Genomic DNA, 17,583 nt, shown 5'->3' on the forward strand with positions numbered 1-17,583 from the left:
AAAAACAGGGCAAGGGATTCAAATATATTAAGATATCTGTATGAAGTGAAATCTCTATTCAATTAGGTTTAATTAAAATTCTATGTCTTATTAGGTAAAAAATAAAAACATTCATAATTTAGGAATTTTACCTATTTTTGACTTAAGTTAAAAATAAAGATTTATTTAAAATCTGAATTTGAATTCAAGAAAAACTGATGAAAATCATCTGTAAAAATTTGACTATTCTTTTTTATTCATTTGAAAAAAAGATTTAATAGAGTAAAACTGAGATCCTATCTCAATACCACTGAAGCTATTACCTTATTGTTTTTTAATAACTAGTAAAACAGGATTTGCACACAAAAAAATTGAAATAGATCTAAAGGACTTTTAAGTAACCATGTCTGTCCCAGTACACATCATCATTGGAATTTCTTTGAGTATTATGTCTTCAGTACAGGGGCCACAACAGGGACCAGGACATGATCTACAGGGGCACTGGCCCCCGTTGGCCCCTGTCTAGAACCGCCCGTGTCTAACTGTACATTTCTGGCTTGCAGGATTGTAGTTTTGATCTAGCCTGATAAACCAGACTAAATGTGAGATTGCCACTCGCAGGCAAAAATGATTTTGGCCGCTGGCAGGTGGGGCTAGTTTACTAGGCTAGTTTTGAACAGGAAGAATCTTATTTTAGAGATCAACAAATGGAACACTAGAGGCGACAGGGCTTCAAGTAAATGTCCAAACGGCCTGCCCTACTGCGCATGCTCCGTGCCTCTTTGTGGCCCTTGTCTTCTTGGTGGCTGTCTGGTCTACTGAGCCATGTTCTAGCCGTAAATCTATAAATACTCCACAGTTAGGCAAAGAAAAAAAACTATATATATATATATATACACATTTCGCTGCATTATTATTAACGCTCCTCCATCTGGCCATCGTTATAAATAGCCAGGAACAGACAGTGTCGATCCGGGGCGTCGACTGGCCGAGAGGCAGAGCATCCATTCCTCCTTTCAAAGGCTGTTAGCCTCAATTAAAGGCAGGGGGCAGCGGTGTCGGAGGGAATTCCAACATGTCCGGCTACCAAGGAAAGAAAAATATCCCTAAAATTACTGTGAGTACTTCGTGTCTGTTTTATTGTAGTTTCAGTTTACCTCACAATCCGATCAAAGCTAGCTGTTAGCTGCTGCATCCAGTCGGTTACTTTGATGATTCTAACAGCAGCTCTGCTGAAGCTCCACATACTAAACACAGGGGAGCATTCAGAACTAGATAGCTGGAATTGCCATTTGAATCTGTAATAGTTTATTTTTATTTTTATTATTAAATGCATATGTATCAAGAGGATGGCATCCCTTATTCCCAGTTATCCCACCATCAGCATCCTGGATTCATTGACAGCATCACATCATCTATGGACCCCTGACTCCTTTCTCTTATTTTAAACTGGCAGCATTTAATATATATTTAGTTTTTCATCCATGATATTTCAAGAGTGCAGTTTCATTGTGTTTAATTTGGGAGAAATCAAACTTCTTTTATAAAGTAGGTCAGGAGAGAGCATCTCTGCCTTCATTATGCAGCTGTCATGGCTGTCAGTGGGCTACTAACCAGACTTTGCTGTAATCCTACTCTCTCTAGATACTCTCTTCACATATAAAACAAATTGTTTTTTGTATTTGTTTTATTATTTTTGTGCTGGATTGATACTTAATAAAAAAATAAAACATTCCCCCCAGCCCCATGTGCATGTCTGTAGGGACATCTCAAACAGAACACAACTGATCAGAGTTGAAATGCATGCATAATTCTTTTCTTTTTCCCACAAATCTTGTTTTTTTAGGATTTTTATTTTAATCAGTTTGTAAAGAGGACGAGCTAAGACTTAAGTGATCCTATTTCATTTTCAGATCAAATGTTTTGGGAAACAGTTATAAAAAAGGATGACCTGATCAGTTTGTTCAGTTATAGCCCAAATGCTGTGTTTCCTGCTGCATCCCCCCACTATCAAAGTAATCACCAGTAGAACTGAATTTTAAGCAGCTCAATCCTCAACATATGAGCACATTTTGCATGTAGCTGCATCAAATCACTGCAAAGTCAGAAAAACAGAGATTTTCTGTATAAACTAAAGTATGAGTGCAGATTCCCTGCAGTGCTGCTGTTCTGGGAAACTGGAGAATACATTCATCCATTTTTAAGGGGAAAAGATGCATAAAAATGTAGAAATGTTTCTTGTCTGGCATGGTGTTTACAAAAAGTAGCTGATAAACTGGACTCCCTCTATCCACATTTCCAGATGTCAGTTTTGTGAAATTCTGCTGTGTTAATTTATACAGGTTTTCTGTGGGTCATTAAAAATCATTAAAAGTCAGTAAATAGTAATTTTTTTAATTAAGGCCTGATTTGGAATTATGTTCATTAAATGTGATTATTTTGGCATTTTAAAGTGCTTTATTTTGAAAACAAAAAAACCTTTATGAAAAATTTTATTAAATGATATATATATTTGCAAATATGCAAATACATCGCAATATATTATATCGCAGTATATTTGCATATATTGAGGCGGAGAAAAAGCTGGAGAATGGGAGGGGGGAAATGCTAATCTAAAAAAAAAAAGTGGCTGGAAATCAAGGAAATCAATGATTTCTAAGAAAAAGCATTAAATTAGAGTTGCTCATTCCTGTATAAACCCTGTTATACTTCCTCACCCAGACGGTTTTTATAGTCTTGGTTCACCCTTTGAAAAAAAAATGAAGTTTTTATTTGATACATCAATCAGGTAGTTTAAGGACGCCAGCAGGTTAGCTAACGGCTGAAAGCCGAGCAGGAAGATCCCAGATTCATTGTCCAGACAGGAACAGCTCCACAGTAGAGCCTCAAACCTTTAGAAGGTATTCCACAGATAAAATGAAAGGAGAAAAAAAGACAAGTTTAGTCTGAAATAGTCATGCATCACATGAGCATATAAATCCACTGTCTTGCATTGCTACAGCCATTTTGTTGTTAAATTTAATGATAATGCACTGACAGGGTTTTTTCTGGCTGATGATATTTTTTTGTTTTCTACTACTTTTCTTCTGTAATAGTGAGAGAACATAAAGTAGAAACATGTCAAGAAGATTCTCTCAGACTGAAATCCAACAGAAAATTTGGAGCAGGAAAGTTTTTCATTAAAACACATTTCACTGAACTTCCAACTGATTTTTATTCATTTAGAGGATTAAACAGTGAAAATCCTGATGGGACTTAATTGTTTTGACGCATATCATGAATAATGTAGGAAATTGATTTTTTTTTTTTTTTGTGCTGAAAATGCCAGTCAGGAAAAACTAAATTCCTGAATCCTGGCAGGTTGATTGGTGCATCTCTTTAATTTGATGCTTTGCTAATTATAAAACCAAAGCAAAAACCTGCAGTTGCAGCCATGTGCCTCTTTAATCGTGTCCACCAGGTAAACGCAGGTATTTTAGGTTAATGTTTGTGTTTACTAGTTTCTGCTTGGTCCTTTGATATTTTACTTAGTGGGCTAAGTTCAGAATAATCTGCTCAGGTTTAAGAACATCATATTAGTCTCTCAGCTTTTTGTCTTACTGCATGTTCTTGTATAATTTTTTAATGCTTCATCAATAAATGCAAACATTTTTTGTTCTTTTATTCTGACTTATACCTAAGAAGTTGTAATTAAATGACCCAGATCCCATCAAACCCTCCATGGTTAATAAACCTATATGCCCGCAGAGATGGAAAACTACTGTGAGCCACTGTGAGGCTTTCACAGTGCCGCCATCATTGGGTCTAAATGCTTCCCTTTAGAAAGCCTGTAGCAGAAGTAGGACAACATGCCACATTTTCTTTTCATCTCATTTTTCTGGAGCCAATTATGAAATGCGGGAGTCGTTGCTTTCGCCTAGGCTTTTGATCAATGATTTCCCGGCCCTTGTAGAAGTGGTGTAGGAAGCATTTAAAAATGGGGGGGGGGGGGGGGGGCACACATTGGCTAGAGGGAGGAGGCTTCATAAAGAGAGCAGCAGTTGCAGCCATGTGCGTCTTTAATCGTGACCAGCAGGTATTTAGGGGTGCAACTAAAGATTATTCTGCTAATCGATTAATCAGTTAACTATTTTTACGATGAATCGATTTATAATCGGATAAAAAAGATTTTTTTTTTAAAGAATTAAACCAGGTCAAACTAAATCTTTTCCACTTACGGAGTTCTGGATAGAACAAACTGACAGAGAAAGTTTTTTCTTTTATCTTAAAGGCAATATATAAATATATATTTTTACAATTTTGGTATGATTACTCCTCTAAGTGGGCCAGCTAAAGGCACATTTTAAAGTCTCTACACTCCAGTTAATGATTATTCAATAAATAAATTAGTTGACAATTATTTTAAATAACATTTCTTCGATTAATCACGTTAAAGGCACACTATGCAACATTTTTCAGTTAATTAATGTGTTCCATAACGTTTTGGATGATTAAATGAGTCATTTCAGGTTGAGCAAAGGTATTCTCGGCCGCCCTGGTGGTCTGTGGGGGAAATACCGCACTTGCAATTGCAGGAGCCCTCGGCCCGCACCCACAGGCTCAGAAGTCTCGCGAGAGTCGGTCTTGCTTTATGGCGAGAACTGCTACACGCCCCCAGTTAAAAGCATGCTCGTTGCTAGCACAGTGGCGATCTTTGTGCAGTTATCATGGTGGAACCAGCGTGAAAACAGCGAAAGCCCGTGTCGGAGCAGGCAAGAAAGAGGAAAAGGGCTCCGGACAGAGAGAGGAGTCGTACACGGGTGAACATAGGGCAAGCTTTTTCCGAATGGCGAGAGCTAAAATAAAAAGAAGGCTGCAAGGCTGACACGGACCTCGCATTTCTGCTGATGCGATTGTAAGTAACATTGGAATGGTTTCTCTCTCTCTGTGTGCATGTTCATACTTTCACTGTGTTAGTCATTCGTTGCGTTCGCCTGTCTGCTAAGCTCAAAACAACCGCGCCTGGCTTGACGGAGAAACCAGGAGAACAGCTGAGCATACAGTATTTACGACAGTGCACTTTTACTTTCGCCCTCTGGGGGGAGCCTCGCTGGAAAATCAACACCGGTTGCATAGTGTACCTTCAAATCGGATTAATTGTATTATTCTGTTAGTGCATTTTATCAGCCAACTTAACTCCAGTTAGTGGAGCATTTTCTTTAGAAAAATATCTACTTCCACTTTGATTTGACACACGTCTAAAGTTCAATTATCTCTAAAGTTCCTTCTCAGAACCACTAATCCAGGATCCAGGGAAGAAATGTTTAATCTGCTCAGCTGTAATCAATGTAAAGCCACCATAGTAGAACTTAGACATATGTGTTTCCACTGCAGTGTAAATATTCAAAAACTACTACAGACACAGTTAAAACTAGAAGTAGTGGAATCAGTGGAAATTTTAGACTTGTAAGTAGTCTGTCAATCTAGTGGAATGGATCCTTTCAGGGAGAAAGAGAAACGGATACATTTAAAGTCATATTTCTATGAATGTGTGTGTGTGTGTGTGGCCGGGGGTCTGATTGCAAAGCTTTGAAATGTGGAGGAAACATGCCAAATATTTTGAGTTCCTAGAATCCAAACAGAAATATGTGATTTATTTAAAAGCAAATCTTCTTTCAGAGCGACCGTCTCCTCGTCAAGGGAGCAAAGATAGTGAACGATGATCAGTCCTTCCTGGGCGACATCTACATGGAGGATGGAGTCATTAAGTAAGTCCTGCTTCAGGATTTCTTTCACTGCATGTGTGACCTTAACGCTGATTCAGCTTCTGCTTGTTTGTTTGTTTCTTCAGGCAAATTGGAGACAACCTGATTGTTCCAGGTGGAGTCAAAATCATAGAAGCCCATGGGAGAATGGTGATGCCGGGGGGCATTGATGTGCACACCCGTTTCCAGATGCCTGACCGAGGCATGGTGGCGGCGGATGACTTCTATCAGGGCACCCGGGCGGCCCTGGCTGGTGGCACTACTATGATCAGTTACGTGCAGATGTGCATGCTGTCAGGTGTAAGATTGTATTTGGCAGCGCATCATCATGCAAGAAGAGTAAAACCAACATGTTTATGTGTTGCTTATTAGTCGACCATGTGGTACCGGAGCCTGGTGTCAGCCTGCTGGCTGCTTTCAAACAGTGGAGAGAGTGGGCCGACAGCAAGTCCTGCTGTGACTATTCCCTGCATGTAGACATCACAGAGTGGAACAACAGCACCCAGGAGGAGATGGAGACACTAGTGAAGGATCATGGTATGTAGACAACACTGCTTTCACACAGACCACTGCTTGGGGGTAATCAACCCTTTTAAAGCTACAATGTGTAATTTAAAGTGACATCTAATGATCAGACTGCAACAACATTGCCCTCCAACAATACAGAGGCCATCAGGGTACTAAATGGCTTCCACGACGTTCGCTTTACCTATCTTGTCAAGTGATGACTCAGTTTTGTTTAAATTAGATGCTTCTCTCATTCTGCTTTGCCGCTCACTCCGGCCGAAGGCTCCTCTGATCCTCAGCAGTCCTGTCTGTCTCCAACAGTTAGCCTCTAGATGCTAGCATGGCCTGCCGTCATCTCTTCCAGCTCTGTCACCATGGCGGGCTCCTTCAATGTCACGCCATCCTACTTGCAGTAAGCTCTAGCCACGATTCTCTGCCTTCTGACCTCTCTCCGCCCGGCGGACAAATCCAGTCTGCCGTTCTGCTTCGATCCTCTAGTTATCCCGGGCCAGCTGTAGTCTCTTCCGGCGATCAGGGCTCTGTTTCATGGCAGACCTCTCCGATCTACCGCTGTCCTCTTCAGCGCTCTTCTTGAGCTACAGTAGCAGCTACAAGCTGCCGCTTTTGCCGCTGGGGCTCCTTAGCCGCAGAGGACAACGTAGCTGGCCGGGTCGTCCTGGTTATGGAGCTCTCTCTCAGCCACTGTTCTCACACTGATTCCCAGCCGCTTCTGTCTGAGCTCTGAAACACCGTCTCCCCTTACCTCTGTTGTCCAGGTGATTCATCCTCCTGTTTTAGGCAGTCTGACCAAAGCAAACATGGACCTTGGGCAGGAGGAAGATGTTTATAGGCTATAATGGTGATCAGGAATTGTGAGTTGTTACAAACCATTAATAATCAGAAGAAAAACAGAACTAGATATTGGGTCTTTTTAAATTTTTTTTACCTAAATTATTTCTTTGTGCTCTGAGTTTTTCCTTCACCCTCTTTGTTCCACCTTTGGCTGTTTTCTCTCATAAGCTTTCTAACTTCAGGTGTCAACTCTTTCCTGGTCTATTTGGCTTATAAGGACGTTTTCCAGCTTTCAGACGCTCAGGTATGCTTTGATGGTGGCCCACCTCTGATCTCTGCTGGCCTGTCTTTAGCAGTGTCTTCTTTTTTCAAAGGTCATTTGTTGGCTTTGCTGTGGATGACAGGACTTTATAAACGTTCACCTTGTTTCTCGCAGATCTATGAGGTTTTCAGCGTCATCAGAGACCTGGGAGCCATTGCTCAGGTTCACGCTGAAAATGGAGACATCGTTGCAGAGGTAAAAGAAGTTGACTTTTTTCACAATTTCCCTCTTTACAACCAAATACTCTGGTGTGTTTTTTTTTAAATTTTATGTAAAGGGAAAATAACAGCAAAAAAATGAGTCCAAAACACAAAAAAACATATGCAACAGAAAAATGCTGCAAACTAAAAATGCTGCTATCACTAAAAATAGACGCATCAATAAAACAAGATGCAACAAAAAGTACAGCAAGCGTAAAGAACATGGGGCAAACAAAAACAAAATGCTGCAATCACAGAGTGAAAATTATGAAAATAGTAAAAACAGCTGCAAACTCGCTCTAAAAACAGAAGTGCTCCAGACCACTAGAGGGGGTTAAGCAAAGAACTACACATATGCGACCAAACCCTCCATACAAACAGGAAAATGAGCTTTAAGGCAGAATTTAAAAAAAGAAAAAAAAGTTGGAAGAAGGAAGTAGAGGGTTTTTGTCTTTGCATTGTCAAACACATAATCTTACTTTAATACCAAGTAACAGTGTAGTTATGTATGGTAACACTCTGGTGGGATATGGTTTGTACTATACTACTATAGTTTTCGTAGTATATTACACTTTTACAGAACTGATGGGTAGAGGGATGAAGATAAATACAGTTTAATAGTGGAAAGAAGCCTAGCGTAAATCTTATTAAGGGTGTATTTACACCTGTCATATTTGGAGTTTGTTTCCCCCCTTTGATCCGGACCTTTTGTATAAATGTGAATAAAAACTAGCAAACTATGCTCTGCATTCAAATGGACTTCAGGTATGAATACAAACCGGCCTCTTTTCCACCCAAATACAGAAAGAAAATCTTTTTTTTTTTTTTTTTTGCAAGCAACCGTTGTTGTAAGTTGTAATCATACCTATTATGCTGTCTGTTGCTTAAATAATAATAATAATACATTTTATTCCAAAGGCACCTTTTTGAACACTCAAGGTCACCGTACAAAAGATAAAAACACAATGGCAGAAAAAATGTAAAAACACAGAATAAAAGCTATTTAAAAATACAAAGACTGGGACAGGGAAATTAATATTAAAGAGAATAGGCAAATTTAAAGAAATAATTTTTGAGTTGGGATTTGAAATGGAGAAGTGAGTCCATGTTTCTAAGTAGGGGTGGAAGAGAGTTCCAGTTTTATATTAGCTTAGAAATGCCGCTGCCAGCAGAGGGTGATTCTTCCTAACGCAGTCACCAATTTAAAGATAAAGATAAATTCCCAAAATCTAAATTAATGAGCTGCTCTAGACCCTATCCATGATTTATGCTGTATGCAGGAATTCCATCATTTTCCTCCATTTAAGGTGTTGTATTCTGTAGTCATTTCTGACTAGTTGGAGCATTGATTGTCAGATGAGGTTTGCTGTGAGCTATAGTCCACTTGCAAAAAGTATAAATTGAATTGAAACCAGACCAAAAAAAAAGTGCTTTTTTAAAATAGCTCCATTCCATTCGAATGGAATGGAGCTATTTTACAAGAAAGAAAAATCTGACTCTAATTCTGCAAATTCTCTTGGGCATGTAACTACAGTAAAAAGTTGTTCTTCGAACCTTTTACCACTTTAGCTTATGACCCATAAGATAGTGTCAATTCATAACCTCAGCTGTTTGTCAAGTATAAACACATTTCTACAAAATAGATTAACAACTGGTGTAAAAATAACAACCTCAACAACCCAACTCCTTTGCTTTCTCAATTTTTGCTTAGATCGATTCCTGTGTTGGATCTTAGGTCTCCGTACTGGTCACTCTTCCAGAATTTGGAATTGATGCCATAAAGGGTTAACCCAGAAACTGAATACAGATGTATATATTTTAGATTTCTATTTTTGGAAAAAATAACTGAAAATATATCATAAATTTTGCTTTCAAAAAACAAAGATTAAAAAGTCATGCCTTTGCTATTATACATTTTTTTTTTCTTTTTGGGAATGGAATTGTAATTTAGGAGCAGAAACGCATTTTAGAGCTGGGGATCACTGGCCCTGAAGGTCACGTACTGAGTCGTCCTGAAGAGGTAAGAATCTGATCTGTGCTGCTGGGGATTAAATAAAAAAAGCAGAACACTCTGAATTCAGATAACAAAACACCTGTGGGTGACATGACCTCTGCGTGCTTCCGTCATTAACCACAGGTGGAGGCTGAGGCAGTCAACCGATCGGTCACTATAGCCAATCAGACCAACTGTCCCCTGTACATCACCAAGGTGATGAGCAAGAGTGCAGCTGATGTCATCGCTCTTGCTCGAAAGAAAGGTAAAGAAAACAAAGGCTCAACCTTTTTTCTGCAGTTTCTTTGCTCTGACACCGCGCCGTCTGCTCCTATAGGTGCTGTGGTTTATGGAGAACCCATATCCGCCAGCTTGGGGACAGATGGAACCCATTACTGGAGTAAGAACTGGGCCAAAGCGGCAGCCTTTGTCACCTCTCCGCCGCTCAGTCCTGATCCCACCACCCCTGACTACCTCAACTCTCTGCTGTCATGGTAAGTGCTAAAGGCCATTACCGATAAAAAGCTGCAGCTCATAGGCAACATGCGGACTACTCCATATCATTTTTACTCCTAATCTCTCTGTTTACCACATTTATGATTCATCCTTTGCAGAGTTGTTCTTCAGAGAGGCAAATTCAAACCATTGTAGGTATCAGATCTGCTCAGGTGTTCAGATCTGCTCAGGGCCCTGCCCTTTCTTATGACGTCATCATACGGCAACGCCACCCGGACAAACTCTTTTGCACCCATTCCTTAAGAAGCAAATCTCTTTTGGAATCCCAACATATTACTACCCATATTTGCTATTATTTTCTATTTAATCCATGATCTAAAGTAGCCGAACATAGAAAACAATAATTCTCAGTCTTGAAGGAAAGCACTGCTTATAACTCAGCTTATTTTCATTCTTTTTATTAAGATCCAAGGGCAAGGGAGGACAAATGGAACATCTTAAAAAATGACTTTCGTAGCAATTTTAGATAAAGAAAACAAGTTATTCTACTTGAAGAAAAAGAACGGTTGTTGTTGACATAAAGTTAAAAATTGTGTAGCTTAATATAGCTAACTGACCGAGCTAAAACAGGCTAACCTGTTAGCTACTGAGCACAGCAAGTCACAGCGCTGCACAGCTCTCCCCCGTTACTTTGTTCACCATAAACAGATTTTTTCAGTTTTGTTATCAATCAGGTAAAACTTAATCGGTCATTAGACACTCCAACGCCACAGATGCTCCAGGCTTGGCACACGGATGCTGCATTATGTCAATTATTGTTACCTGGACGACCACAATGTTTTACAGCATGTGGCAACATTCAGACAAACGTATAGCATCACTGGCATACTGGAATGAGGCAAATAGATGGTTATGGTCTATTTATTTACAGTGGGGACCTGCAGGTGACTGGTAGTGCTCACTGCACGTTCCATACATCCCAGCGCGCAGTAGGCAAAGATAATTTCACCATGATTCCAGAAGGCACCAATGGCACCGAGGAGAGGATGTCTCTTCTCTGGGACAAATGTGTGGTAAGTAGGACCTATATGTATAGCAGTTCAAAACTACAAGGAAAAAAAATTTTTTACTTGTGTTTGTGCATCGGACATGTTTGTATTATTTGCTGCGTCTTTAAAAGGTGACTGGAAAGATGGATGAAAACCAGTTTGTGGCAGTAACCAGCACGAACGCAGCCAAGATCTTCAACCTGTTCCCCCGCAAAGGTCGCATCGCCGTGGGTTCTGATGCCGACCTCGTGCTTTGGGACCCAGATCTAACAAAGATCATCTCAGCAAAGAGCCACAACCTGGTCTGACTCTTATCGCCCTTATTATCTTTTTTCACTGCTTTTGATTTATTAATTTTTTTCTGTATTTGTTTGATTAGGTGTAAACTTTCTGTTGATCGAACCTATTTATGTCACAGGCTGTTGAGTATAACATCTTTGAGGGGACAGAAGTGCGCGGGGGCCCTGTGGTGGTGATCAGCCAGGGTAAGATTGTGTTGGAGGAGGGGACCCTTCACACCACGGAGGGCTGCGGACGCTACATCAGCCATAAACCCTTCTCAGATCACGTATACAAGAGGATAAAGGCTCGCAGCAGGGTGTGTTTTCTTTAACATCCATCTACTCACATAATATTCTTTCATTTTATTTCTGTTGGTCAGAAATTTAACTAGTTCAGATCTATGGACTATATTAGTGTTACAGTGATTTTAGGAATGCATTTTAAAAATATAGAATGAATCTTTGACACTTTGCAACTTCAGATAATTTAAAAAATAAAAATTGTTTTAATTGGTTGGGTAGAAGGAGAGCACCTCTGGCAACAATAATTCTCATTCACAAAACAATGAGATCTACGTAAAGTAGTAAAAACCCTAAGCAACCTTATTTTGTAGAATTGGTCCAGTTTGACTTTAGGGTTAAAGGAGAGTCTTTCTATTAGGGGTGTAAATCACATCCATCATGGCGATTCGATTCAGTATCGATTTCCTGACCCAGCGATTCGATTATTTTCGATACTCAAGAATACACCACGATACGATTCGATTCGATTTATTGGTAAATAGATTTATTTATTTATTTATTTTTATACACCTTACAGGCTAGACCAGTGGTCTCCAACCCTGGTCCTCAAGATCTATTGTCCTACAGATTTTAGATGCATCCCTGCTTCAACACAGCTGAATCAAATGAATGGCTTGAAAAGGTAATCAATCATTTGATTCAGCTGTGTTGAAGCAGGGATGCATCTAAAATCTGTAGGACAGTAGATCTTGAGGACCAGGGTTGGAGACCACTGGGCTAGACAATGTTTCAAATTTGACATAAATCAATGAAAGCTGTAATATCGTTCTGCATTTTTTTGAGAAACAACAGCAAATGACAGAAGTAGAAAAGTTGTACTCCACCTAGGCCTATTAAAACCTCATTCACTGAAAAATAATAATACCCCTGCGTTATAGATTCTTAAAGGCCTTGCATCAAAAAAATACTGCACAAAATCAGTGCAATGAGTGCAATTCAGTACCTCGGCTCCAGACGTCCCCGCCCCCTCCACAGACTCTCTGCTGCTCCTCTACCAAATTGTAGCTGACCGCAAACAGCGCCGCAGACAGGAGCCACCGCAGCACGGGAGGGAGAATTACGCCCAGGAGCAAATGGAAAAAAATAGACCCGAGGTAAGAAAACAACGGCTGTTGGATCGATGCATTGATACAAAACGATTATTATTTACACCCCTACTAAATGATGAATGAGACCAAGATCCATATTCTCCATCTTGCATCGCAGATGCATGGAGAGAAAAAAACATGGCGGATGAAATGCAGAGAGCAATCTTTCTTTTTGATTATCTTGGAAAGATTGCTTTGTTAATGCGCTGACTCTCCTTCGAAAAGAAATCGCTAGATGCGCTCCAGCACTACCATCCGTGGTTACCTCCATAAACACAGAGCACGCTCTCTCTAGTGTATGTACGGGACACTAAAGTTGTATGAATGCAGTTCACACAGTTCATTTGAGTCATATATATTTGGATTTGTGAAAGAACACGCAAAACCAGCGGAATTTACCAAAAATAAAAAATAAAAAAACTGCCTGCAGTGTGAACGTAGCCTGAAGTCCAATTTATAGCCTCTGTAACCGTCAAATCTGTCTCTGTGCGCGAAGATGTCCCCTGCGCAGAGGTTCTGCAACCGTCATCGCGCACCTCAAAATAAAATCCTGACTAAGCATCGGATGGTCGCAAACAGGTGCAGATCTTAAGCGGAACAGATGAAAAGCAGCTGTGACTGGTCCTTCGTATGTCTTTCCAGCTGTCTGTGTGGTCGTACTTAGACTTCGACAGATTTATTTTGTAATTTTGTATACACGATTATATACCAAAAGAAATTTTGTTTAAAAAGGCTCCAGACAATTTCATTTTTTAAAGTGCAGCCTTGAAAAACAGTAAGAAATACATAAAAAATAGTAATATAAACATAAGACTGTATATTTACAGTTCTAACAGTAATTATTTTATTTTTTTCCTTTTTTTATATATAGTCCTCGATTCGGTGCCGATGTCCATATACAATGGACAACTATGTCGAAAGGTCAATCGCTCTTTTTGCCAACTCCATTAACAGAACCTGTTTTTCTTCGATGTCCAGCAACTCTAGATCCATCTCCGTGAACGTGATATCTTGCAGATGCGCCATTGTTGTTTTGGAAGATAAACACTCCCACCGGCGCTACCGAAGTTCTTGTGACCATCCGCCGAAGTTCTAGCGAGTTCTTGAATAGGCTCCCCCCTGCGCTTTGGCGGGAAACTGCAGTGCGTCCCTAAAAATTCCAGACGGACGGTGCTGAAGCATACCAGCAGAACTGGTTCGCGACCAGACCCAAGCGACATTTGATGTGTGCGGTTGCAGAAGTCTAATCTGCCCTTTAGTGTCTCCTGGGTTGTTTTTGAAAATTCAACCATTTTTCAGGCCTCACTGGAGGTCAAATGGTTAAAAATGAAATCCAACCAAATGTTCTAGTAACAGAATACCCCCAAACACCTACCATATTACACCATTAAACCCATTACAACATTAAGCTTAGGAATGGCCTAAATCTCAACCATATTTTTGGGCCATGCTTAAAATGTAAGGAGGAGATTTAAATGAGAATGCCACAAGGTTCTTCGTCTGTCAGAGAGGTGCTGGAAACATTAGCAGAAGTGTATGTAAATGTTTGTATTTATAGTTTTAACTCGGCATCAAACATGTTTTTTTTTTCTCATAAGTCATCAAAGTTGTATGTATTATAATTAACTAAAAAGAACAGCTCAAATAAATAATTAAAAGCCCAACATTAAGGGCTCTTTCTTACCAATGCAGTGAATTTGAACTTTGTAGAACATGTTCACTGAAGACATTGTCCGTCTTGTCTAGCTCACAGAGCTGCGCGGAGTCCCCAGGGGCCAGTATGACGGGCCAGTATGTGAAGTAACCGTGACTCCAAAAGTAATGTCCCTAGTTTCCTCGACGAAGGCCTCCCCTGCTAAGCAGCAGCAGCAGCAGCAACAGCAGTTCCCTCATCAGCCGGTGCGCAACCTCCACCAGTCTGGCTTCAGCCTCTCCGGTCAGTTCTTGCAGGAATATTTCTCCTTCACAGCTGCTTAATCTCACCAAAAGCAGTCTGCAAACTTCTAATTACATATTTATTTATGTCTTAAGGCGCCCAGATTGATGACAACGTTCCGCGTCGCACAACTCAACGTATTGTGGCGCCCCCTGGTGGAAAGGCAAACATCACCAGCCTCGGCTAAGCTGCTTTTCCTCGACTTAGCCTCAGAAGGAACATGGGACCCAGAGGCCACAATTACCAACATCACACCCGTTTTCTGTCACTTCTGGCTCCCCTGCACCACTTCTGACCGTCTTACACCACAAAGTCACATTGGAAAAAAAGCACTATTTCATGTTGTGTCACCTCCCCGAGCATACATTCCTGTACCGAGGTAGGATCAGATGAGTTTAGGAAAAAGTTTGATTTACTTGTTGATTTATTTAGTTGTTTACATTGCTTTTATAACCTCTACATTTTAAAGAATAGATCAGAGCGATGGATTAAAACTACTCAGGAGAGGCAGTTTTATGATATTCTAACGGCAAATAAAGTTCAGTTTTGTTTTTCTCTTATAGCTGATAATTGAATGTTCTAAGGACAGAATCACTCCGTGCAAAAAAGTACAGGTATATCCAGATTAATGATGGAAACATGAAAACTTTAAAGATCCAGAAAGCAATCAATTCCTCCAACCATTTGTTGTTGTTTTTTTACGTTGCGAAGAAATCATCAAACTAATAAAATCTATTATGAATACCTGCTATGTCACTAGAACATGTTCTAATTCTGATCAAATCCATATTTATTTCTTTTTATGTAATTAGTTACATTATATAGGCCTTATTTCAGAGCCATTAACTGGTCAGTTGTTTTTTTGTTAAAATAACCAAACATTAAACTTCACCTCCAAGATATTAATATAAATGCAATACAATTAATTGCTAAATAATAGAGCTAAAATATCAAATCCTAAAACAAATTTTAAAATCATAAATTTCTGCTCCAAACTGTCTACTTAGAGCTACTGTAGTTTTAAAATGAGTTACACGCCCTTAAGTTTACAGACCGCTATAGTCCATAGTTTCACTAATGGGAATATGAGAAAACAGCGAATTTTGCTTTACCTGTAAATGAGGAAAAACATGTAGCCTTTTTTCTTTTCAACTGACTAGCAGTGTGCAGCAACAGGTGTGGGAGGGGCCCTTTATAAAATAACAGACTAATGACTCTGGCACTTTTTCTGATATTTCATTAAAAGAACTTTTTTATTGCTTAGGAAGGTTATGATGAAAACCTTTAGCCGGTAACGCTCATGCTCGCTGCTGTCACACCTATAATGATTCATCGGCAGGATGTCCTCTGCTGCCATTTTTTTTTTTAACCTTTTTATAAAAAAAACATTTTTTAAGCCTGCAGTATTTGATGTTTTTTTTTTTTTGTTGGTGCTGTAATATTCTTGTTTTGTAATGGTTGCACTTTCCTCTTTTATTTATTTATTTTCTTAAATAGATGGTTTATGTCGTGAAACGTTAACTGCACTAAAAGGGAGAGAGAGGGTATTTGGGGATCCTGCTACTCAACGTCCTGGGCGGTTCATGACATCTCGTGAAGAAATATGAACTTTTGCCCCGCATTGCATTGAGTTTTTTTTTTTTATTCCCCTCACGGCTTTAGGTCTTTTTTTTTTTCTTTTCCTTGAGGGTCGTCAGGGCAACCAGCATCCAATCCTCAAATGTTTGTTGTTCAGGAAACAGATTGACCCTAAAGAGAAGTTTGATTGGAGGTTTTTGCCAACGACCTCTCTGCACCCGGTGCTTTCTGACCTTTTTGCTGTATACCAGCGTATGATGTCCACATCCGTGCAGCGGTCGCCTAAGCTCTGTATGTTTAGCAGCCGGGGTAGAGCCAACCAGTCACCCAGTTTCTTTGTATTTGCACCTAAAACAATCCAAAAAATAGTTAACGTGTATGTGAGATTGCAACTTTGTACTAGATATATATGTACGTTTTAAAGAAACGTGTTGCCTGCCTGTTATGTAAGATATTGATAGTACACTGTATCAATGAAGGCTCTTTAAAGAAGTGGAAAGATGTTTGTTTTTTTGGGGAGACCTGATGGAAAAATCTTCAGTGTGTGTATATGAAGTCCCTCACAGCGTGCTGATGATGTCCTCTTTTCTTGGTGTTGGTGTTGTGAAAGACGTTTAATGATGCTGTATATTGTCCCTTTACCTTCCTATCTACACAACTTCGCAAACACCAGATTCACTTAAGCTAATAACAGTGTTCATGGCCACACACAGCTCCTCAGCAGAACGCTAGACTATTTCTCTTCATTGCCTTGTTAAGTGTAGGTTTTTGTATACAAAGCTATACTGTGAAGTGATATACATTTGGGGAAGTTCCTTGGAGATGGTTATCTAGATGTAATGTTAAGCACTGTTTGCCCTTTTCCACCAACTGTGATGCTCTTGCTCATGTTTGCTTGTTTTATTTTACTTGGATGTACCAGAGTTTGGAGGGAACCATCGGTCCTGTCAGCATTTGACCTTCTCTGTGTTCAATTCAGTGGATTAAAATAATAAAAAAGTTAACTTGAGTTTCTGACTTTCTTTTATTTGGAGAAACTATCTTTTTCGAAATAAAGACAGTCCCCCCATAGCTCACTAATAATGTAACAAAAGGCAAAGAAATGGTTATTTTAGGAACAAACTACCGTAACACACCAATTCTGTAATTTTTGCAATGTTGGGCAATGAGCATTGTCTCTTCTAAAGGTGCAGCCACTGAAATAAATATTAAATCTGTCAAAGTTTTACTCTTATATTTTCTTAGGTTTTTGAATTCTAATCAAGAAATTCATCAGTTCGACACAAATCAGGGTTTCTGGGGGTCATTAACCCATTTAGGCCGGGAAAGCATTACCGCATTTCTACCATTCAAGC

At 39.6% G+C, this 17,583-nt stretch overlaps 1 protein-coding gene across 2 annotated transcripts; it reads left to right on the forward strand.

The window, feature by feature from the left end:
- Positions 1 to 797: 797 nt before the first annotated feature.
- On the forward strand, positions 798 to 17,236 carry dpysl2a (dihydropyrimidinase like 2a). Of its 2 annotated transcripts, XM_038285734.1 has the most exons (14): positions 800 to 1,096; positions 5,638 to 5,726; positions 5,810 to 5,994; positions 6,096 to 6,260; positions 7,265 to 7,326; positions 7,459 to 7,539; positions 9,496 to 9,564; positions 9,682 to 9,802; positions 9,875 to 10,031; positions 10,925 to 11,066; positions 11,174 to 11,344; positions 11,461 to 11,640; positions 14,461 to 14,650; positions 14,746 to 17,236. In XM_038285734.1, exons 1-14 carry the CDS (start codon positions 1,055 to 1,057, stop codon positions 14,835 to 14,837), a joined length of 1,746 nt encoding a protein of 581 aa, XP_038141662.1. In that variant the 5' UTR covers positions 800 to 1,054; the 3' UTR covers positions 14,838 to 17,236. The 2 variants fall into 2 exon arrangements, with proteins under 2 accessions (XP_038141661.1, XP_038141662.1); XM_038285733.1 differs by having other exon boundaries at positions 798 to 1,096; positions 7,265 to 7,539.
- The last annotated feature ends 347 nt before the right edge of the window (positions 17,237 to 17,583 follow it).

This window comes from Cyprinodon tularosa, unplaced genomic scaffold (assembly GCF_016077235.1).
Source record: "Cyprinodon tularosa strain WSP-4 unplaced genomic scaffold, ASM1607723v1 ctg214, whole genome shotgun sequence".
In the NCBI taxonomy this organism is placed as follows: domain Eukaryota; kingdom Metazoa; phylum Chordata; class Actinopteri; order Cyprinodontiformes; family Cyprinodontidae; genus Cyprinodon; species Cyprinodon tularosa.